Source organism: Mercenaria mercenaria, chromosome 17 (genome assembly GCF_021730395.1).
Source record: "Mercenaria mercenaria strain notata chromosome 17, MADL_Memer_1, whole genome shotgun sequence".
NCBI classification, from domain to species: Eukaryota; Metazoa; Mollusca; class Bivalvia; order Venerida; family Veneridae; genus Mercenaria; species Mercenaria mercenaria.
In genome coordinates, this window is record NC_069377.1 from 21,849,385 (window position 1) to 21,875,312 (window position 25,928).

Sequence of the window (25,928 nt, forward strand, 5' to 3'; positions counted from 1 at the left end):
ATCAATATTTGTAAAATGTAATGACCTATTTAAAAAGAGAATCTTGATGAGAAAAACTCAGGTCCTGAATTACAGAATATATTTTTTCTTCACCTGTAACAGTTAGTAGCTGTACTTTATTTTCATTTTACACATGTAATTTAGGTTCAGGTATATTTACGTTGCCTATCTCGATGTGTTTTACTGTGGTTTTCCATCTGTAGCAGAACATTTCATAATCCCGGTGGTATATTTCTTTTTTTTTTATGTGAAAATATGCTAATCAGATAATGAGCTTTTCTATCATCTGGTGCTACAATGTTTATACGGTACCCTGTTTAAAATAGTAAGAGGCATCATAGGCTTATAGCATTATTACCAAGTGACCGAGTAGTGCAGTGGCAAGAAAGAAGTCCCCTACCGGTGGAAAACTTTGTGTTCGACCCTGTTGTTGTTTGCAACAGTGTTAACAACCACACTGGAATCGTATGCAGGGCAACTGGAGCTTTGTGGACGGTCTTACCAAATCTGCACTAAACGAGTACGGCTTCAAAAGTCCACCAATGAGTAAAGTAGGGCCAGGGGAACATTTCTGTGTAGTAATAAAAATCCTTAAATGCAATTAAAAGTTATGGAGCAGAATGCTTTATACTTGACCTTCAACTTTGACCTCTGATTGATAGAGATGGGTCATGCAAGCAGCACAAACAACACATCATCTGGTTATGTGGAGCATGTGTTCAAGTATATACAAAATGCTTCAAGTCCTTTAGAAGCTTATGAACAAAAACTTTTTTGTTTTTTGGGGGGTGGTGGGGGGTTGTGGGGAGGGTGGGGGGGGGGCGTTAAACGCCATTTTCCAACAGTATTTCAGTCATGTAACGGCGGGCAGTTAACCTAACCAGTTTTCCTGGATTCTGTACCAGTACAAACCTGTTCACCTCAACTGCCAACTTCTCAACATGAATTATCAGAAGCGGAGGGAGAATGATTTGAGATATAATGTCTTTTATCAAATCGTCACGGAGATTCTACTTTAATTTCAATAGTGACGTTGACCTTTGACCACCAAGCATGGATCATGTGTGTGACATACTGTCTGGTCATGAGGAACATTTGCTTGTAGTGGTAATGCATATAAAAGTTACCGAGTGGAAACATTTTTTTCACTGACCTATACTTAAGCTTACACAGTGACCTTGACCTTTAACTGACAATCATAGGTCATGTGTTGACACATTGTATTATGATGGGGAAGATTGTGTGTAATCAGTAAGAAAATACTTCAATGCATATAAAGTTATGGAGCAGAACAATTTTTACTTGACCTTCAATAATGACCTTGACCTATTACCTACAAGCATACATACTCATGTATGTGCATAATCTACATATTGCCCCCTATTCACATACAAAGCCTTATGGACCTAGCTTGAACACTATTTTTTTAGTAACTGCAGGATCCAAATCTGTGGCCGGATGAACGGACTGATGAACAGAGGGCATTCCTATAATAATAGAGATGAGACATCACTTTTTCCACATTTATGTATTCTTAAATCTAAAATCACTGTTAAAATAAAGAATGCGTTTCTGAACATATAATTGTGTTATAACTGAATTACTTTCTTATATTAAGTAATACACATATATGAAAATGCCAGTCAGTATTAACCTGTCATAGTTTAGCAAATTCCAGTGAACTTAAAAAAAAGTAAACAACACCAAAACATCACTGTTTAAAACTAATCTGAACTGTGCTCCCCACTTTGACATATACATATTCATTGGTAATGAACCGTTACTATGGTCCATATATAATACTGACAGAATGAAGACAAATGTCTTTCAAACAATTAAATGATTGTCCAAAATGCTTTGTTGAATGTTTGAAGTTTTGATCTGTATCATACATTGAATATGAAACAAAGAATACAGTTTAAGCAGAAAATTCTATTTTATTACAAAAATTATCACATTCTAAAATAACGTGAACAATATCATTACTTAAGAAGCTAGTTCATAAATCAATGTAAGATGCACATGTTTCAAGTAAAGTATAATTTGATTGAAATAAACATCTAAGGAATCTACACATGATTATTGTGTTTCCATCTTTTCTTCATTTGTCTCAGCTTCAGTAACAGATTTGGTACTTAATCCTTCTTCCAATTTTACATTATTTTCCTCTACTTTCCCTTCTCCTATACTTCGTCCCTGATTAATATCATTTTGCGTATCATTGGTATCCATCTCTTCCTGTTTGCCTTCAGAAGAGTCTATGTTGTCTTTTGCAGTCTCTTTGTCGCTATTTTCAGTAGAAATATCTTCAATACTGTGTTTATCCTCTTGTTCATTAGCATGAACCTCTCCTATATTCTTATCTTTGTCTTCTTTTTCGGTGTCATCAATTATGTTTGTTTCTTCATCTTTTTTCTCTACATCTTGTTTTGTTTCTTCATTTAAAGTTGTAGAGTGTTCCTCTAAACCAGTTGCATTTTTGACATTTTGTTCATCAACATTTTCATGATTTTCCTCTGTTGAATCTGCTGCCTTTTCTGTAGCAACACTTTCTTTAACATTATTCTCATTTAAACTGTCATAGCATTCACTCCCTCCTTCTAGATCTTCTTTGCTAGCTTTATTTGCTTCATTATTCCAATGTGCCATCTCCTGACTTTCATCTTGGTTATATTCATTTTCTCCATCCGAATCTGACATTTCATGATCCTTTCTTGTTTTGTTTTTACCACCTTTGTTATTATCTGTTTCATCTGGAACTTCATCATCAATTAATCTCATTGCATGATATAGTGCTCCATTATCATCATCATCAGATAATTCATTTTCAAATTTCGTCTTTGTGTCTGGATCAACTGCCTTTCCCTCTTTACCTTTCTTAGAAATCACCTTTTTGCCTATTAGTGAATCAGTGTTTTTGTTTGACCAGTAACTGCTTGGAGGCGATGGCGACCTGTTTCTTCTTTTCCACTTCAAATTTTCATCTTCATTCAGTTTTTCATAATAGTCAAACATTTCTTCTCTCTCTTCCTCTTCTTTCAATACTCCAATCCAATATTTGACACAACTATCAATCAAATTAGATAAGGTTCCTTCCTCAAGCCCTTCATAAAGTATGAACTTTACAAAGTTTTTCTTGAGGTGCTCATAGCCAAATTCTCCCAAAGATTTCAGTATCCGAGTTATCCGCAAATAATTGTGGTATGATCTGAAATATAAAAGGTCTCATTCAGAAATCCTATGACAAAAACGTGGGCCAAATATTGTCCCTAATTTTACAGTGCTACAGTTGTAACCATCTGAACATAACTCTAACAAAAGAGATATCCCTGGCATAAAATGACAAGAGTCAGGGTCATCAACCCTAAAGCGCTCACCAGTGTACAAGGCTTCAAGTGTGTTTGTTTAAGTACAGAGTTGGATTTTTGTTAGCCTATATCATATACATGTCGCACACACTTTTGATTTTGTTTGTTTGTTTGTTTTGGGTTTAACGCCGTTTTTGAACAGTATTTCAGTCATGTAATTCAGTCATTTAACGGTGGGCAGTTAACCTAACCACTGTTCCTGGATTCTGTACCAGTACAAACCTGTTCTCCGCAAGTAACTGCCAACCAGAGGTGGAGGACTAATGATTTCAGACACAATGTGGTTTATCAAATAGTCACGAAGAACATACGCCCTGCCCGAGGATCGAACTCACGACCCCGCGATCTTTAGACCAAGGCTCTACCTACTGGGCAGGTACACACTTTTGAACCTAGGGCAATAATTTGAACAATTATGGTAGACATGACAAATCTGATATCACACGCCAAATATCAAGGCCCTAGCTATATTGATTCAGAGAAGAAAAGTGACCATGCCTGCTGGCAGCCATGTTTTTTAACGAATCAAATTAATTTGAACAAATTTGGTAGTCACACATGAACCATTTGTGTAAAATTATTCTAAAATCGGGCCAGCAGTTTCACACAGGAAGATTTTTAAAGTTTCCACTATATACTTATAGGGAAAAGTGACTATGACCTCTGACGGCCATGTTTTTGACAAATCAAAATAATTTAAACAATATTGGTAGAGGGTCACACAAGGACAATTTGTGTAAAATTATTTTAAAATCGGGCCAGCAGTTTCACAAAGGAAGATTTTTAAAGTTTCCACTATATACATATAAGGAAAAGTGACCATGCCCTCTGGCGGCCATGTTTTTTGACAAATCAAAATAATTTGCATAATCTTGGTAGAAGGTCATACAAGGATCATTTATGTAAAAGTATTCTAAAATCGGGCAAGAGGTTTCATTCAATAAGATTTTAAAGTTTCCACTATATATATATAATATTATGAAAAGTGACCACGCCCTCTGACGGCCATGTTTTTTGATGAATCAAAATAATTTGAACAATCTTGGTAGACGGTCACACAAGGACCATTTGTGTAAAATTATTCTAAAATCGGGCCAGCAGTTTCACACAAGAAGATATTTAAAGTTTCTACTATATGCATGATTATAGGGAAAAGTGACCATGCCATCACTTGGTATAATTTGAACAATCTTGGAAGAGGGTCACACAATGACCTTTTGTGTAAAATGATTTTAAAATCAAGCTCCTAGCTTCACTCAAGAAGATTTTTCAAGTTTCGACTACATGCATATAGGGAAGTGACCACGCCCTCTGGCGGCCATATTTTTTTACAAATAGGTATAATTTGCATTTTAAATCTTGGCAGAGGATCACACAAGGATCATTTGTGTAAAACTAGAAGATGCTTTTGTAAACAAGAGGGTCATGATGTCCCTGGATCACTCACCTGAGTAATATGAGCTAAATGTTTCAAAGATCAAACTGATGATAAAATTATTAAGAAAGTCAGTAGGTCACATTCATGGTTAATGAAATTCAGTTTTACGATTGGTGTGCAAAACTGTGTATGTCAACAAAATTTCTAGGCTGTATCTTTAAAAAACAAGAAAGTAGGTCAGTAGGTCAAGGTCACAGTCAAGTGACATCATATTACTTGGGGTCATCAGGTAATTATAATTAAACAGTCTTGGAAATAGGATCAAATGATTTTTTAAGTATTTTTTCCTATATAACTCACATAGTAACTAAGTGACCCCAGGACAGGGCCTCTTTCAACCCAGGGGCATAATTTGAACAATTTTGGTAGAGGACTACTGGACAATGCATCATACCAAATATTAAAAGCATAGGTCGTATGGTTTCAGACAAGAAGATTTTTAAAGTTTTTTTCCTATATAAGTCTATATAAAACTTGGGACCCCTAGGGCAGGGCCTCTTTTCACCCCAGGGGTACAATTTGAACAATTTTGGTTGAGGACCATAAGACAATGCTACAAACCAAATATCAAAGGTCTAAGTGTTGTGGTTTCAGACAAGAAGATTTTTAAACTTTTTTTCATATATAAATCTATGTAAAACTTGGGACCCCCAGGGCGGGGCCATATTTGACCCTAAAGGGATAATTTGAACAAGAGGACCACTAGATGATGCTACATACCAAATATCAAAGCCCTAAGCCGTGTGGTTTTGTACAAGAAGATTTTCAAAGTTTTCCCTATATAAGTCTATAAAAACCATGTGACCCCGGGGCTGGGCCATATTTGACCCTAGGAGGATAATTTGAACAATTTTGGTAGAGGACCACTAGATGATGCTACAAACTAAATATCAAAGCCCTAGGCCATGTGGTTTTGTACAAGAATATTTTCAAATTTTTCCCTATATAAGTCTATAAGGAACATTGAGCAGTCACAATAGCTTACCAAGAGCCTTTGGCTCAGGTGAGCTAAAAAGTGCATACCTCCCCCTATGCATAGTCATATATGCAAGAAGTCAATAGGGGACAAGAGTGAAAATCTAAAAGACACTGACGGTTGGCTGCAATTGGGATCACCTACTTGGCATGTCCAATCATCCCACTAAGTTTCAACATTCTGGGGCCTAGTGGTCCTCAAGTTATGAATTGGATACGGTTGTTCATATTCGGGCCCCTGTGACCTTGACCTTTAACAGAGTGACCCCAAAATCATTAAGGGTAATCTACTCTGCATGTACAATCATCCTGTTAAGTTTCAACATTCTGGGTCAAGTGGTTCTCAAGTTAATGATTGCAAAGTGTTTTCTATGTTCAGCCACATGTGACCTTGACCTTTGATTGAGTGACACCCAAAAACAATAGGGGTCACCTACTCTGTAATTCCTATCTCCCTATGAAGTTTGAAGGTTCAAGGTCAAACGGTTCTCGAGTTATAAACCAGAAATTGATTTGCATTTTCTATCTTCTTCAACCTTGACCTTTAATAAAATGACCCCAAAATCAATAGGGGTCATCTACTCTGCATGTCCAATCATCTTATAAAGTTTCAACTTTCTGAGTCAAGTGGTTCTCAAGTTAATGACCATGTTCAGGTCCCTGTGACCTTGACTTTTAATCAAGTGACCATAAAAACAACAGAGGTCATCTACTCTGCATGTCCAATAATCCTATGAAGTTTCAACATTCTGGGTCAAGTAGTTCTCAAGTGACTGACCGGAAACGATTTTCCATGTTCAGGCCCCTGTGACCTTGACCATTAATAGAGTGACCCTAAAATCGATAGGGGTCATCTCCTCTGCATGACCAATCATCCTATGAAGTTTCAACATTCTGGGTCAGGTGGTTCTCAAGTTACTGACCTTTAACGAAGTGAACCCAAAATCAATAGGGGTCATCTACTCTGCATGTCCAATCATCCATTCTGGGTCAAGTGGCTCTCAAGTTATTAATCGGAAATGGTTTTTCATGTTCAGGCCCCTGTGACCTTGACCTTTAATGTAGAGACCCTAAAATCAATAGGGGTCATCTACACTGCATAACCAATCATCCTATGAAGTTTCAACATTCTTGGTCAAATGGTTCTCAAGTTACTGATCGCAAATGGTTTTCAATGTTCAAGCCCCTGTGACCTTGACCTTTGACGGAGTGACCCTAAAGCAATAGGGTTTGTCTACTCCATAAGCCCTGCCACCCTATGAAGTTTGAAAATTCTAGGTCAAATGGTTCTCCAGTACTGACTGGAAATAAAATGTGATGTACGGACAGACAGGGCAAAAAACAGTATGTGTCCCCCAGTTGGGGGAGACAAAACTATTTTAAAATCGGGCCAGCAGTTTCACACAAGAAGGTTTTTAAAGTTTCCACTATATACATATAGGGAAAAGTAACCACGCCCTCTGGCAGTCATGTTTTTTAACGAATCGGTATAATTTGAACAATTTTGGTAGAGGGTGACATAAGGACCATTTGTGTATAATTATTTCAAAATAGGACCATCCATTTAGGATGAGATGTCATTTGAAGTTTTTTCTATTTTTAGCTCTGGCAGCCCCTATGTGCAACCAAGCTGAACCGTTTAAACAACTTTGGTAGAGGACCACCAAAGGAACATCATGGCCAAGTTTCATCAAAATCCATTCAGTGGTTTTGGAACAGATGTTTTTTAAAAACAATTGTTGACGATGGATGGACGACTTGAAGGACAGACGGAGGAACGACAGACATAGCATGACCACATTAGCTCACCATGAGGACTTTATGCTCAGGTGTGCTAAAAACATATACAGACTGTCAAATATATCTTCCTAGCACATTAGTACTTCTTGTGAAATGTACAATGCCTGCATTTCTGGAGATAGGAATGTTTTTGATAGAAAAGTTGAACTGCCAAAACAAAACACTGAATTAGAAATATCATAATAAAGTCTTATATCGACTTATAATAAACTTATATCGACTTGATACATATATAATTTCTGATAAAAATATAGACATAATCAAGTAACGGTATTGCAGTGTCAAAAAAACACCGTCCGTACATAATACAAAGTAACAAATATAAAATAAATCACTTCCTGCTGCTTCGGTAATTAATAATAACAATAATGTCTATATGTATACCATTTCAGTCAAATGAGATATTGATTTCAAGAAATGCTTAAACAATATTGATTTACAAAAGTAACATTGAACAAACATTAAATCTACAAAACTTTATACTTGCATTATACTTTGAATGAATTGTCAAGATCCAGAATGAAAATATGAGCCGTGCCATGAGAAAACCAACATAGTGGGTTTGCGACCAGCATGGATCCAGACCAGCCTGCACATCCGCGCAGTCTGGTCAGGATCCATGCTGTTTGCTAACAGTTTCTTTAATTGCAATAGGCTTTGATAGCGAACAGCATGGATCCTGACCAGACTGCGCGGATGCGCAGGCTGGTCTGGATCCATGCTGGTCGCAAACCCACTATGTTGGTTTTCCCATGGCACAGCTCATATATATTAAACTGATTTTTATTTTCCTTGTTAAAATGTTCATCTCATATTTAGTACAACAGAATCATTATGTAAAGATGTTACCATTTATTTAAACAGAAAGTAAAATATGATGACCTGTAAACAGGGCAATAACACGTCCCATGTCATATTTTTTACTTTTAACTAGTGAAATGATGTTTTGTCACTGATGTCACTTCAAGTATAGAAGTAATTGGCAAAACTCTGTCTATTATAGGTAAAGAAAGAAGAAGTTCTACTACACTGTAGAAAACATAGACCTGTGATAAAGAGAATCTAACATTTTGTGTGTTTCCAAACTGAATTTATTACATTCATTGAATAAATATGATAAAACACTTGATGAAGCATTGAAGTCAATATTTTACTCAACTCCTTAAGTAAACTCAATATGAAAAGACATTCCTGTAGCGTTATCTACACCAGTTATTGCCGCAATGACAATGGTATGGTTTACAGTACAGCAATAATATCTATGAAATTACTTAATTTCTGGTATTTTTCTTCAAATTTCATGTGAGAGAACAAAATTGATTAAATCGTTTCCTGACCTTTTTTTAAGACAGCCAACACTGGCCGAATAAAAAAAATACAATACAATTAACATGAACAATTATCATGATCATTTGTTCCACCTTTCCTCTAACCTTTTAGATATTAGAAACCCAAAAACAAGTGATATAAACTTTACAAAACAAGAGCTCGTAGAACAGGAAATGCCCCCCTTGATGCATTCAGTAATTGCACAAGGAACAGGAATTATTTGGTCATTGTACACAAAAGTTGTACTGTTCTGGGTCAATGTTACCTTGACCTTTGACCTCAAAATCAATAGGGATCATCTGCTGGTCATGACAAACCTCCGTATCAAGTTTTGTGATCCTTGGCCCAAGCATTCTCAAGTTATAATATCATCTGGAAACCGTTTACTGTTCCGGTTCAGTGTGAACTTGACCTTTGACCTATTGGCCTCAAAATCAATAGGGTTCATCTGCTGATCATAACCAACCTCCCTATCAAGTTTTGCGATACTAGGCAAAAGCATTCTCAAGTTATCGTCCAGAATTGGTCTAACTGTTCCGGGTCATAGTGACCTTGACCTTTAATCTACTGACCTCAAAATTAATACAGGTCATCTGCTGGTCATGATCAACCTCCCTAAAAAATTTCTTGATCCTAGACCTAAGCATTTTTGAGTAATCACCCAGAAACGGTTTCACTGTTCTGGGACACTGTGACCTTGACCTTTGACCTACTGACCTTAAATTCAATAGGAGTCATTTGCTGGTCATGACCAACCTCCCTATTAAGTTCCGTGATGCTAGGCCAAAGAGTTCTCAAGTTATTTCCATAAACCATTTAACTGTTCAGGTTCAATGCGACCTTGACCTTTTACCTACTGACCTCAAAATCAATAGGGGTTACCTGCTGGTCATGACCAATCTCCCTTACAACTTCCATGATACTAGGCCCAAGCATTCTTGAGTTATCATCTGGAAACCGTTTACCTGTTCTGGGTCAATGTGACCTTGACCTTTGACCTACTAACCTCAAAGTCAATAGGGGTCATCTGCTGGTCATGACCAACCTTCCCATTCTTGAATTATCATCTGGAATCGTTTAGCCATTCCTGGTCACTGTGACCTTGACCTTTGATCTACTGACCTCAAAATCAATAGGGGTCATCTGCTGGTCATATGACCAACATCCCTTTCAACTTTCATGATCCTAGGCCCATGCGTTCTTGAGTTATCATCTAGGAACGAATTGGTCTACGGACTGACAGACATACAAACCGACCCCGACAAACTGACCAACCTACATCTGCAAAACAATATCCTCCTCTTTCTTCAAAGTGGGGCATCATTATAGATTTACTAACCTGTCCAAGTGCCTAAATCTGTCCCTCCAATTTTCTGCTCGTACAATTGTTCCATCTTCCTCATTCTCTAACTTCATGCCATAAAAATCCAGCATCATTTTGTATGACGTCAAAATCCTCTTCATAGCTGTTCTGCTCTTCTGTAACTTCTGTATAAATAATATGAACAAAATTGTTACTACTACTACTAAAATACCATCCACTCAAGGTTACATGGGAATGAGCAGCATCAGTGCTGTTTTTCATTTAACTTTTAGTTGCCTTGGGGGTATCATTAAAACTTGATATTTAGAGGTCATTATACAGGGCTGGTGTGCCTTAAGGCAATATTGATATACAAGGAATGGTACTGGTCTAGTATGCAAATATCGCCTTAACTTAAAGGCACACAAGTCCTGTTTCATATGTACCACTCTACTGTTAATGTGAAAACGCGAAGAAAATAATTTCAAAATGCAGATCGGATGAAGGTCAAGGTCATCTGTAATATACAGGTACAGGTCAGTTTGTTGGTCCTGCCACAAGGTTTGTTGAGTTTGAGTATGAACTAAATTGGATTATTTATGTGGGCTGTAGGCAATCTGGTTCATACGGTTGAACGGATAAACACACTTCAATTGCTATGTGCCCAGGGGCATGAATATTGCCCAGTACTTGTGAACAAGGGAATATAATTCCTGATGTAAAGTTAATATTAGTGGAAAACTTTAAGATATGAAAATAAAATTAGAGGGGAAGAGGCCTGTAACAATCCTCTTCAACAGAAAAAAAATCCAAGATATACTTTCAACATACCTTTATTTCATGCTGCTGTAATTCCTGAGCATGCCAATTTAAACCAGATTCTCTGATGGGGAAAAGCCTGTAAGACCATACATGTATGATTATAATGTGCAATAATACATCAAATAAACAATAATGTGTAATAATGCATTAAAATTTTGAAGGGACAATAATTAAGGAATAATTTATAAAAAAAAACCAATGTGTTTTAACACTAATCATACACAATGGGCAGTTATATATCGCGTATAATAATTTCACAAGGGTGCAGTAAAACTTAAATCAAATTGTAAAATTTAGATTATATATGATAGAATTTTTTATTGGTGCTTTTATGGTGCAAAATGGTAGATAATCACACTCCTTTGTTTATACATGCCAGGACTGGAGAAGGTACTACATCTTGTGAAATAGTTCCATCCAGGCACAAATGATGGCAAATTATTCAGCCTAGCCAATATCAAAGTCCAAGTCCATGTGTGTGAAAATTAATTAAGACAAATATGGTATATGACATTCCATTTTAAACATGTTTCTAAGTAAAATATTTGATCAAATTTGAAAGCGCTCTTTCTCAATGGGTACATGGCACTAACTATCAAGTCGACATGGTGTCAACATGATATTGTTGCAATAATTAAAGCACTATTAGAATGTGTAATAATGCTTCAGAATTTTGAAGAGACAAACATGTGTATCAGTAATAATGCATCAACATTTTGAAGAGACTAGTTCACACTAATGAATAACAGGTAATAATGCATCAAAACTTTGAACTCTAGATTAGTTTAATTGTAATGGTACATCAAAATTATGTAAAGACAGGTTCCCATTAGTAATAATGATCAAACGTTTGATTAGATTAATTCAAACTTATGAAAAATGTCTTTAATCAAATGGCTCCTTATATAAACCCCAGGTCCATAGTTTGTGCTATTGACTGGTGTATAGGTGGACACCAAACTTTGCTGTGCTAAAGTCAAACAAGAGCATCACCTTGCAGGTGCAGACGCTCATCTGATATTTTGTCTCTGTATAACAGAAATAACCCTTCCCGTGTGTTTTTATGATATTTTCTAAGTCCAAAAGGGGCCATGGTTTTTGCAAAAAGCTGGATGGAGTTATGTTTTTGGCTGTACAGAGTCAGCTTTTGACGGTGAATAAGTGTTGCAAGTTTTAAAGCAATAGCTTTAATAGTTTAGGAGAAAAGCTGACCTAAACACAAAATTATGTAGAGTTATGGTACTTACTGTGCAGAGTCAGCTTTTATGGTTAATAACTCTGCTCCAAGCTTTAAAGCAATAGCTTTGACCTGTAAGGAGAAAAGTTTACCTAAATGCAAAACTTAACCAAGAAATTTCAAAAGGGGCCATAATTCCTGCAAAAAGCAAGATGGAGTTATGTTTCTTGCTGTACAGAGTCAGCTATTGATGGTGAACAAGTGTTTCAAGTTTTAAAGCAATAGCTTTGATAGTTTAACCAGGCAACGCCGACACCAACACCGATCAAGTGATGACAATAACTTATCTTTTTTTTTTTCAAGAAATCAGATGAGCTAAAAATGAAGAAAACAGTTATTCAAGTGTTAATAACACACTTACAGAATGACTTGCTGGTCAACAGTCAAAACTATATTGCCCATATGCAATAGTTTTGATTATTAACTAGCAAGTCATTCAGTAAATTTTTTTACATCATGACTCCTTATATAAATTGCTGGTCCACAGTTTGTACTATTGACCTGTCTATAATTGGTCTATAATTGGACACAGATTTACTGGGCAAAGTGAAAAAAACAAAAAAACTTTTAAAGTCAAGTCGGATTCAGTTATCAGTAGTTAGAGCCTTCACAATGTACATTATACAAAGACTTTCCCGGGACTTGACGATGAGTTCATTAAAGGGCTGTGCATGAATTATCCGAGTATATTACTCCAGATTTATATTGCGCCCTTTCCATCACAAACACTTTCAAAGATGCTTTATTCAACTACCTGCCAGTCAATGGTCAAAGACTATTAGCCCTCAACCTTTGGACTTCAGGAAATAGTTTTGACAATTGGTAAGAAAGCAACTGAATAAATTTATAATCAATCATCAACATTTTGAAGTGACTTTATACCACTATAAATGATAATGTGTAAAAATGGATCAATATTTTAAAGGCACATCACTTATATAGCAGGAAAAAGAAAAGGAAATAAAATATCATCAATCATGCAGGAAAGAAAGGAAGAATTAAGGCCAAACAAAAAAATTGTTTGTTTCCGGTAACATGCTCAAAACAATACGGGTAGGTAGGTCGGAATTTTTTTTGTGGAGGTGGGGGATTTTTTTAAAATTAAGTTGGAATTTTCGGAAATTATTTTTGTGTCAGAATACAAATAAGTTGGACTCTTTGGAAATTATTTTGTGTCAAAAAAAAAAAAGAATACAAATAAGGGGGTTATGCCTTTAGAGCATCAGTAAGTTGATTTCTAACATCATTGACCATGTTTAAAGGTGGTCAATCACATTTAAACAACATTTAATGACATTTTTTTACTTTTGTATATTCTGGTAGAGAATTATTTAAGGAACAAAAAGACCGATTACATAGAGTTAGATTCCTATTTGAAATGTATATTTTATTATTTTTATAAAATTTTGTAATTACTCCCCTTTAATATGAAAGTATATAAAAAGCTGGGTATTTCTTTTTATTTCGGTACAATGTCTAGTTTTACATTTGCATTTGATAGACATATCAACTATTGATGAACAATCTGAACCAAAATGCAAGTTTAAAAGCTGTGTGTAGCTTCTGAATTCATTTATTCCCAATCTATCTTGGTTGTACAACCACAGCATAAAGATAGGCTAAGGGAGGTAATAATAATTTTTCAAACTTGCGTTTCTAATGAATTCCATCTAAATACATAATTTTTAATGCAAATATTTTACAAATATATTACAATATGTCTAATATTTATACATTTCCTTAGGCAAAGTATGTTTATCAAATTTATACTTATGATAAAATAACTCTATCTTGGTTGGGCAACCAGGACAGGAAAATGAAATTTTAAAAATACCTCCAGTGAAAATCTAATTTGTATTAAGTGTTAAGTGAACATAAATGAGTGTAAATGATCAGATGCTAATGTTTCGAACAAATCCGTTACATGGCCAAAATCTGATTATCCACCTTTAAAGCATAAAAAATTCGCCATTAGGCCATAAAAACATTTAGGGTTGGGCCAAAAATTTAGGGATTTATCAAATTAGAAAAAAAAAACTTCTTATTTTGTTGGTACTGAAAGTCTTCCTGCACTTTAATAACTTTACTCAGAAAGTACATCATCCTTATTGAATTTCAGTACAAATCTGTAAACATTAAATTAATACCATACAAGTGGATACACTTGCAGGTCTAAAAGTAGTTTGCGAATTTCTGTTTCCAGGCGTTCCCTGAGCGAAAATATTTGCAAATCGCCAAAAGCTAAAGTGACATTTAACTTTTCCTGACTGGTGAATTCGTGAATTGTTGAATTCTTGAGGTTCCCAAACACTTCCACTTACACAGCAAAACTTTAATATCATAGAAGTGATTATTAAGAATTGGAATATCCTGTATTAAAACATATTAACTTTATGCAATGAATTTTTCTTTTGAATTTGTATAATTAATGATCAAAGCTTTTGCTGACTTTGATGCTGATCAATCACACTGAAGTAATATTTTTTGACATTTTTCTACCTTTTGAATATTTTGCTGGAGATTTACTGAAGGAACTAAAAGACCCATGACATAGTGTTAGATCCATAGTAGAAATAATGTATCTTTTTTAAATATAATTTTTAACATTTGCATTTCATAGATATTGGGATATTCCAACAAACTGTACCAAAAGAAGGCAGCCAATATAGGCAAATGGAGGCAATAATAATTCTACAAATTTGCACTTCTAATATTTTTGCTTAGAACTTCTTAAAATTATAATAAAAATTTCTGCTTAAAATTATACTTGTTAATGTACATCTTTGACAAATAAAATAGATACTTTCTTATGTTCATATCATTCCTTATTTATGCTAAAATAAATGTATCTTGGCTGAGCAAGCAGGATAGGCAAAATGAAATTTCAAAAAATCTAACATGTATTGAGCAGTATATATTTAAGTGCAAATGATCAGGTCTCAATTTCAAACACATCCATCACTTGACCACAATCTGATTAAACATCATTAAAGGGACTCGCCCTCACATTTTAGGTGAAAATATTTTTCTCACAAAAATCCGTAGAAAGTGAGTATTTTTACCAGTCAGGGGTGTAACTGTTTTAAGTTATGTATTGACCAGTCAGAGGTGTAACTGTTTTAAGTTATGTAATCTATTTCAGTTACTTTTTCAAGCATTTTATAACCTGTATTAGTTATAAACAAGAGGGTCAAGATGGCCCTAGGTCGCTCACCTGAGAAACACACCATTACACACCATAATTACACACCTAGATTTCATCAAGGCTATAATTCTGACCCAAATTTCATGAAGATCAATTGAAAAATACAGCCTCTATCACATACACAAGGTTTTTCTTTGATCTGACCTAGTGACCTAGTTTTTGACCCCAGACTACCCATATTTGCACCTGATCTAGATTTCATCAAGGCAACTATTCTGACCAAATTTTATGAAAATCCAGTGTAAAATGCAGCCCCTATTGCACACACAAGGTTTTTCCTTGATTTGACCTAGTGACCTAGTTTTAGAACCCATATGACCCATATTTGAACTTGACCTAGATTTCATCAAGGCTATCATTCTGACAAAATTTCATGAAGATCAGTTGAAAAATACAGCCTCTATCGCATACACAAGGTTTTCCTTTGATTTTACCTAGTGACCTACTTTTTGACCCCAAATGACCCATATTCTAATTCTATCTAGATTTCATCAAAGCAATCACTCTGACTTAATTTCAGGAAGATCAATTGAAAATTACAGCCTCTATCGCATACACAAGCTTTTTCTTTGATTTGACCTAGTGACCTACTTTATGACCCCAGATGACCCATATCTGCATGTGACCTATATTTTATCAATGCAAACATTCTGACCAAATTTCATGAAGATCAATTGAAAAATACAGCCGCTACCGCATACACAAGCCTTTTCTTTGATTTGACCTAGTGACCTAGTTTTTGACCCCAGATGACCCATTTTCAAATTCGGCCTTAATTTCATTTAGGTATCATTCTGACTTGATTTCAGGAAGATCAATTGAAAAATACAGCCTCTATTGCATACACAAGGCTTTCCTTTGATTTGACCTAGTGACCTAGTTTTTGACCCCAGATGACCCATTTTCGAAATAGGCCTAGATTTCATCAATTTAATCATTCTGACTAATTTTCATGAAGATTTATTGAAAATTACAGCCTCTATTATATACACAAGGTTTTTCTTTGATTTGACCTAGTGACCTAGTTTTTGATCCCAGATGACCCATTTTCGAACTCGGCCTAGATTTCATCAAGGTAATCATTCTGACCAAAATTCATAAAGATTAATTGAAAAATACAGCCTCTATCGCATACACAAGCTTTTTCTTTGATTTGACCTAGTGACCTAGTTTTTGACCCCAGATGACCTATTTTTGAACTCGGCCTAGATTTCATCAAGGTTATCATTCTGACCAAATTTCATGAAGATCAGTTGAAAAATACAGCCTCTATCGCATACACAAGGTTTTTCTTTGATTTGACCTAGTGACCTACTTTTTGACCCCAGATGACCCATTTTCGAACTCGGCCCAGATTTCATCAAGGTAATCATTCTGACAAAATTCATAAAGATTAATTGAAAAATACAGCCTCTATCGCATACACAAGCTTTTTCTTTGATTTGACCTAGTGACCTACTTTTTTACCCCAGATGACCCATTTTTGAACTCGGCCTAGATTTCATCAAGGTTATCATTCTGACCAAATTTCATGAAGATCAGTTGAAAAATACAGCCTCTATCGCATACACAAGGTTTTTCTTTGATTTGACCTAGTGACCTACTTTTTGACCCCAGATGACCCATTTTCGAACTCGGCCTAGATTTCATCAAGGTAATCATTCTGACAAAATTTCATGAAGATCAGTTGAAAAATACAGCCTCTATTGCATACACAAGGTTTTTCTTTGATTTGACCTAGTGGCCTAGTTTTTGAACCAAGATCACCCATTTTCAAACTCGGCCTAGATTTCATCAAGGTAATCATTCTGACCAAATTTCATGAAGATCAGTTGAAAAATACAGCCTCTATCGCATACACAAGCTAAATGTTGACAGACAGACGACAGACACCAGACATCGAGTGATCACAAAAACATTGTTCAGGTGAACTAAAAATAGTTAACTCGGGTAAGTTATTCAAAAAAAGTCTTTCTGCTGTTCTCACAAAGTGACCTTTAAAGTGAAATTAGTAGCAAACTGTGGTTAATCAGATTCTCTTTTAGTATGATCATGACCTGATAAGCATGATGGAATGGTAAGAGTTTTACAGCTTTAAAACTTTTGCGCAACACTTTATCAGCCTTGCGTAAAAAAATTTTACTGCATAGCTGGAAAGATGAAAGATCAAGGATTCAGGAAATAATTGCATTAGTCTCATTCAAAATGAGGAATTGGCACAGGAGGGCTTTGTAATATTTTATGATAACTGAAACAAGTTATGAAAGTATAGACAATAACTCAAATGGGTTATAAACTGCAATAACTTGAAACAGTTACACCCCTGACTGTTGACAGTGACAAGTGATACAACTTTATTGATATACAATTTTTACATGATATCCTTACTGATAAGCAAAAAAACTGTACAGAAGGTGGTAAACCGTTCCAATGCTTTTCAAATTAATAATGTAGAAAATCAACATTCTGCTTGCATATTTACCAATATCTTACTCTTATTTTCACCCACTTTATCATTTTCAGTGTCATATACATTCATTGGATGATAAGCTTTGTGGAAATGAACATGTTTAAAAATTTCACCCAGACTGTGGGTGAGTAGCTTTAAAGGAAAGTCATTACTGTATATTATTATACCTCACATAAATGTCCAATGCAAATTTCCCATTAGTTTTTAAAACTTGAATAATATATCATATTCCCCAGTGATTTTATATCACCTGTGCAAAATCGTTTTTTTCAATTTCTGCGCAGGTGATATGATCCATAATTTCATATCACATGCGCAACAGCGTTATTTTGTTTTACTGCGCATGTGATATTATTTTTTCATATCACCCGTATTGATTAAAAGACTGAGTCGATAAATTTTCAGACGAGGCGCTTATATAATTATACGTTAGGATTAAATTACCCTTTTCTGGTGCTCTTGCATGTGCGAACACGGCCGAATTTTCTTTTTTATGCTATGTGCAAAATATTTGGAAAACAATTTTTCATCAAATATTGAATCGAAACTACCACAATAAGTTTAGAAATGATCTAACTAAGAAAATGAGTGCTCACACTTATATGTTTCATTCAGAAAAAAGAAAGTTATCGCCGTTTTTCGAATGCTACTGATTGACGCAATGTTGAAATATTAGAATAAATATAGGGGTCAGCGATATGTAAACGTCTCGACTAAATCTATTAAAAAAAAGTCTTATTACACAGCAAAGTCGCCACAAATTATGTGTGCTAACAAGTAAAGATTCTTTAATTCTGTCTTCGTTATTTGGTTAGTAATTACTTTTTAATGTTAAATAAATTATCATGTTGATTTTCCAGTAAATGCTTTGACCCTTATAAGCTTTCAGTATAATAAAATAAATATTGCATTCCTGAGAGGGTGATATGAAAAATGTTCACCCCTCGAAATATGAATATAGACCTCGGCTGGCGCCTCGGTCCATATTCATGTATCTCGCGATGAACATTTTTCATATCACCCTCTCAGGAATGCAATATTTATATAATAGTGTATACTCACCACTGAATATATCCATGGTGCACCTCTAACAGTCTGTAGTCTCCCCACCAGTCAATATGTATCTTGTCTATAAAATCACCTGCATAAAAAAAACATGGAGGTTTCACTTACATTTAATATCAAAAGGTAATAACCTTTTGCAAAGGAGAATACCAGTAAACATTCTATAAAATAAGACAAGCCTGCTCCTTAAAACATTAAAGTGGGCTGCTAAGCTTTATTAACAGAGGTCTCCATGTGATTGTAACATTACTTCAGACAAAGCCTGGCACAAAAGCCTGGCACCTAGGTAGAACCAATGACTTTGATGTTTTTGTTCTTAATCTGAAATTACTCTTGCCTAATGCCAGGCTTAAATATTCAACTAAACAATTGCTGATACAATATCTATCATTACCCATGTTGATACAGAGATAATTTGTATTTCAAAGTGGCAAACAACGGTTATACTCTTTATCAATTTCTATAACTAATTAAACAATTTGTGTACTCTAAAGATTTCATACATTTTCTCTCCTTTGTAAGACTTGATCCATTAACATAGTTCAGTCTAATCAATGGGTACAAGTTTTTTCTTTATTCAAGAACATAAATGCCAATGTACCTTCAAAGCACTGACCTCCAGATTTTGGCTAAAAATGATCTTTCTATATAATTGAAGTCTGGTCATATTATGAACATTAGAATACAAGCTTTTGTCTCTAAACTATCTTAAAAATGCCAGATCAAGAAAAAAAGATGCCCATATCGGCAATCAAACCCTTGCTGCCATGGCAATAAAAACTTTTCTACTGTCTTTAAAAATGCTGCCACGGAGGACTATGTGTTACGTGCGCCAATTATAGATATTCATAATTGAGGCAGTTTACCTAAAACTTTACTAACGAGTTTCGATTTTCAGCGTAAAAGTTAGTAAAAACAACTAATTCTCATGTGTTTTCCTAATACATAGTCTGTCAGTAATCAAATTTAAAAGCTGTCTTAAAAATATAGCATTAATTTCCCTAATACCTATTTTTATTTCTTTTTTTGTTGTTGTTGGAGGCCAGTGCCTTTAAAAGGCAGCTCTGTATAATTTACAAAACTTCAAGTACTTGTGTATTATTTTGGATACTCGATAAGAAAGATCTGAAATCTAAGCTTCATTTGATACAATCATTTATGTACCTCGTACCTCCTTATTAGCACTCCTAGGGGTATTACACTTTGAGAAAGGTAGGTGTTTAGATATGGGCCAATTCTTTATTTTTTAATTATGAAAGTGAATATATATAGCTATGAATTACACTTTTAAGTTCATATAATGTTGAAAATTCATAAACCAACACAGTTTTGTCAAAACATGTTTCGCTTTAATAAGCTTCTTCAGTTCACTTTTAAGTTCAACAATTTCTACCAATGTGAAAATAATGCTTCAATTACAACATAACTAAAAAAATTCTTTCTTAATTCTAGTAATTAGCAGGAATCTCTCTTACCATCGGGTTTTGAGGGGATCTGATTCATGTAGAATCTGTAGTTGTCATCCTGATCAGGGTGATCTACTTTACCCTATAAAATATGAAATAGTATCAATCAAATCCTACAACTTTCATGCAACTTTACACCTCGTTTGGGAACTTCATACTGGTGCTTTCTTCTGTCAAAAAATGCTTCATTAAGTACCGGTATGTTTGAAATGTTATCATACATTTTGTACATACACTGTAGTTGTTTAAAAATGAGAGAAAATAACCGGTTTCTATGGAAACAGGAGTCCCGCAATATATAAGTTTTAGGCTTATATTAAAAAACTGACTTTCAATATAATATATTTTTGGAGGGTCATGTGCTTCAAATCTGAATAAAAATTGTACTTGAAGGGACAGAGATAAACGAAATTCAGATTGTAGCAGCTAAAACATTAAAAAAATTACACAAAATACACTAAATTAATTTCCTATGGTTCAATCTAATTTGAATATATCCTAGTGACAAGTTATACTACCTCCTTGTTTTGAAGCAACATATTTTAAAAAAGTTAGTGTTTGTTTTGTTATTCAATTCAGTCAACATTACTTTCTGATAAGGAAAGAATTTTAAGAGTATATAAAAAAGTCTTTTTCCTAGCTTGTATATGCTTTCTATCTTTCAGATGCTCAGAGTTACTTACTGGGTATCCATCCCTGTATTGCTCCGTATCCTTTTGTGCCCCTCTGGTCCATGAGAATGAAAACATCCCTGCTCCTGTTATCTTCCTTTTCAGGCTCGTCTTCTTTTCAACAGGTTGACCTGGTTTCTTCTCAAAGGCTTGACCTTGCTTTTCCCCCGCTGCTTTACCAGCCTTCTGCTTCTGTACAACTGGTTTCTTTTCAACAGCTGTACCTGTCTGTTTTCCAGCAGGTTTTCCTTTCTTTTTCTGATCCACTGACAGAGTTTCAGTTTTGGTTTGCTCTACTTTTGTTCCTGTCTCGGCTTCTTCTTCCTGGGCTTTAGTTTTTAAAGATTTCTTTGTTTTATTCTAAAATAAACAAGATATAAACCAAAAATATACACGTGCTGAATGAACAGTTACCTCGAAATTGTGGGTTTAATAATAAACATGATCAACCTAAAAATAAAAATGATTTAGATCTACTGCCTACTGAAAATTTATCGAAACCGAAAATAAAAAAAAGTTACTTACTGATTTAGAAAAAAAGTCTCCCATAACAGTTTGTCTACCTTTCTGATTTCTTCCTTTGCCTATTTTAGGGTTTGACATCGTGTATTAAACATTTCTTACAGATAAAATACTAAGTTTCACAACCTTTGGACACAAAGCCGGAAGTAAACAAACATGCGAGCTGGTATAAATTCCATCCAAATATCATCCGTACCGTGAAATCACGGTATATTAATATTTATATATATTATATATATATAATATAATATTTAGGCTGAACACCACTAAATCCAGCTATTCTTTATTTCATATAAAATCCACTCACTTCATAACGGCGTTTCGACATTTTCTAGCATATCAGATTTTCAGACACTTATATTCCCATAAAGAACTAGATCGCTACTTTAGAAAAACAAAAAGAAAAGGGGGTGTTAACTTTTATATAAGAAAACTACAGTTCGTTAAATACAACCAGCTGAATTTACTACTTTTCGCTTCTTTCAATTTCTCTTTTCGTGACATTAAATTCTTACGCCGCCATTTTTATCTAGCATGCGATAGGAACATGCCGATTTCATTAGAATGCAAAGTGATACATACTGAAACGCGGTAGGGTAAAAGTAAGCACGTTGCTGCCGAGAAAATGCACTAGGAAAGGAAAAAAGATTAGTACTATTTATATTTGGACTACTTGTGACTAGACCTGCGGAGGCTTACATTCTATTTGGTAGTGATCAGCCTTTAAAGTGCGAATCCCGAAAATAAGAAATGTTTACGAAAATAAGCCACGTTTTCTTGATTTTATGTCTAATTTGATTTGATTTTATACTACTGTTTAAATTCTACAAATACACTATCACAAACGAAAAATAAGTGATCTTTCCCGGATTATAAGAATATACCAGACACAATGTCTCAGGAGTATTTTTGAAAAGTGTCTGTGAGGAGGTTGTAGACATCCTTGTGTTCATTTTCCAAATTTCGTTAGATACTGGTAAACTTCCAGAAGCATGGAAAAAAGCTTTTATTATGTCGGCTCTCTTCAAAAAAAGGAGATAGAAGCAAACTATCCAATTACCGTCCTGTGTCCTTGACATCTATATGTTGTATATTGCATGAACATGTAATACACACTTACATAATTTCACATTTAGAAAGCCATAGTATTTTGAGCGAAGCAAAGCACGGATTCCGCAAACAAAGATCATGCGAGTCACATACAGGATTTAGTAAACGCTTTAGACGATGGAGGTAAAGTTGGTGCTGTATCACTAGACTTCAGTAAAGCATTCGACAAGGTGCCACACCAATGTCTACTGGCCAAACTAAATAGTTATGGTATACTGCAGTTAATATGGTCATTTTGGCCTGATATATTTTCGCACTTACTTAAATTGGTAGTACGATTTTGACGCTAAATAAAAAAAAAACTTTTGATATTTATCCTGTATGAATTTAGTAACTTCGAATGGCTGCAGCACAAAGAAAGAAAGTCCCATTTGAAATATCTGTAAATCACATTTCCGTGAATAGTAGTGGCAGTGCTACACAAAACTCAAAACAAAAGTGGGGTCATATTTGATGCAAGAAAAACATTTTCAGTCAAACAAATATACTGAAAAATCAACTTAAATGAGAACCAAAATTGTAGTGACAGTGCGACATAAAAGTTTCTATGATAAATTCTGTAATGCTATTATTTCATGACGAAAATGCTACCTAAATTTTAAACATGAATTTGCCATATAGTTTCAGCGAAAAAGAAGAGATAATGCACTGAAATAAGGAAAATAGCTTTACAAACGTGCTTTTGTCTTAGCTTTTATGTAAGAAATTTACTCTTTATTAAAATAATCACATAAATATACTCTTTTTTTGCCGCGGTCTTTCGATGACTCTTTTCAGCACCATAACATTGTTGATGTCAAAGGTAACACTTAACATATTTTCCTTTCTCTTTTTACCAGGCCCGAGCCCCTTTTTCTACTAACGACTTTTGTGCGCTGATGCGCTCGGAAGTGTCGTTTTAGACAGTGCAGGAAGGTAAATAAAATATATAGGGACATGAATTGTTTCGCCACCATTTAATGTAGCATGAGATAGAATTAAATATGCACATTTCGATAGAATGCTACAATACATACTGAAACACGATTCTATTGAGAGAGGGCAGGAGGAAATAAAGAAAAATAAGGATTATTTATATTTGGACTACTTCACTAGACCTGCATAGGCTTAAATTTGATTCTGCCAATAGGCTCGCAAGAACCAAATATATCTTAAACTGTTGTTTTTATGAATTCAACAATTAAGAACACTTATTCACTTATTTGGGGGAGGGACGGGGGTGGGGTAAAACACAACTCATAAAATACATACAAGAGATCTTCAACAGGCTTGAGAATGACGTCATTGTAACAGATAAAGTAAAGCTTTCGACAAGGTTAACTATCATAAAATTGATCCATACGCTCGACAAACTGGCAGTTCACCCATTAACGTCCCAGTTGATCAAGTCATTGTTCAAGGACATATCTCAAAGAGGAGTAGTGGACGGCACCTCCCTGTTCTATATGGGGTTCCGCAAGACTCATTCATTGACCATTGCCTCTTCCAGTCCTACATAAGTGGCTTCCCAGAGTCTATCAAAAGTAACTCGCGACAAAGGTCTTATAACCTTGCGTCTAATAAGCCTGCTCTACTAATCTTTTAACAGTCGTCTGTTTTGACAGAGCGTATCCCAGTCATAATTAATATTGTTTGATATGTTTGTTTCGCTTATGTGGATGTAGTTTTTATTATCATATCTGGTTTTTCTCATTCTGCCTGAATTTTCTAGATTTAAAGATCTTCTATCTATTTGATTTGGTTAGGGGAGTACGAAAAAAAAATTTCCATTCAAGTAAATTAGAAAAATGGGGGAAAGAAATTGTAATACATGAAATTCCGCCCGAATAAATGTAAGGTCCTTCACATGAAACTCCTTCATAATTTTTATGGACAAGCATGATACCCATTTACAGGTGCAAAATACTTTGGTTTCGACATAAGGGAAATCAACCTCGGCTGCAACACACATATCTTAGGAACTATAACAAATGCAAAAACGCCCATTAGGTTTCCTCACATGAAAATTAAAACAGAACATGAAAACGCCTAGTTATTGTCCTACAGAATACTAGTTAGGCTGTAACCTAACTACAATATGTTTTTTCCTGTATGTGACTACGATCAAAGATAAATGTTCCCGTTATTGTAACAAAATTGTGAAGCAATTTTGATTGTTGCGCCCTTAAGAATAGACATCCAGAAAAATAAAAAGGTTGAAGATGAAAAATATATCTATAAAAAGCCTTTCACAGGTTAACTAGACATGCATCCTCTAAGACTCCACCAATTTCACGTCAGTTCAGATTACTTCCAGTAATACAACATTCTTGAGGAATAGTTTATCACCTAGCATGAGCCCCTGGCTGACCCTTTTTCAGACAATGAAACAGCTTAGCTACCCTAATTCCATTACCATTCATCAGAGGTTTGTTATAATCCGGACATTGTGAATCTCTGGTATGCGATGATGTCCTAATTCTAGCCCTAATCATTAGGCTAATCTAAATTGAATAATAGACATACCCACTCCATAGTTCCCCCTATGTGACGCGTTTCTACCAAGAAATCATGGTGCAAAACTGCTATAATTATAGCCTTAATCAAAACAGAATAATTAATTTAACCCTCCCTAATTTACTCTAGGGCGACAGGCCTTCGATTGGACGACTAGCGGGGGGCCTTCAGAGTGATTTGCATTTAGAACATTTTTGCATTTAGAACATTGGTTGAACACGGTGAAGCAGCTTCAAAACAGGTATTCTAACACGTCCCGATTCCTTTTTCCTATCAAAAGTAAACAACGAAAGCTGAAAATTGTGTGTTATTTTACAACAATTCATTTTTTCTGATGTCACAAACATTACATCATATCGTCAAATGGCATAGCTGCGCGCTGGAAAAGATACCAACAGAAAACAGGCAAATATTTAATGGGTGTCGTAAAGAATGTATTTAAAAATTCTTTAAATTCTTTGTTACGTGTTAGAATCAATATATTATATCTCATTTTGCGATTTACTCTTAAATAAAATAATTGTTTGTCGTTCAGATACATAACTTGGGCTGCGCTCCCGTGATATAACTCCTTCGCATCTGAACTCCCAACAATGATTTTATTCAGCGACAAATCACAAATTGAGATATATTTCATTGGAGCAAGGCAAA

The 25,928-nt window shown here is 34.9% G+C and overlaps 1 protein-coding gene across 1 annotated transcript; it reads right to left on the reverse strand.

The window, feature by feature from the left end:
* Window positions 1–1,512: 1,512 nt before the first annotated feature.
* LOC128550349 (opioid growth factor receptor-like protein 1) lies at window positions 1,513–21,846 on the reverse strand. The gene is made up of 7 exons (XM_053529237.1): window positions 21,675–21,846; window positions 21,162–21,509; window positions 20,488–20,560; window positions 19,010–19,088; window positions 11,045–11,111; window positions 10,250–10,398; window positions 1,513–3,208 (listed from the first exon to the last, which is right to left on the reverse strand). Exons 1-7 carry the CDS (start codon window positions 21,750–21,752, stop codon window positions 2,080–2,082), a joined length of 1,923 nt encoding a protein of 640 aa, XP_053385212.1. The 5' UTR covers window positions 21,753–21,846; the 3' UTR covers window positions 1,513–2,079.
* Window positions 21,847–25,928: the final 4,082 nt, after the last annotated feature.

Coding starts and splice junctions, on each gene's coding strand:
- LOC128550349 (XM_053529237.1), bottom strand. CDS start 21,752: ATGTCAAACCCTAAAATAGGCAAAGGAAGAAATCAGAAAGGTAGACAA. Junction 20,561..21,161: donor AATACAGGGATGGATACCCA/GTAAGTAACTCT, acceptor CATATTTTATAG/GGTAAAGTAGATCACCCTGA. Junction 19,089..20,487: donor GATCCCCTCAAAACCCGATG/GTAAGAGAGATT, acceptor TTTTTTATGCAG/GTGATTTTATAGACAAGATA.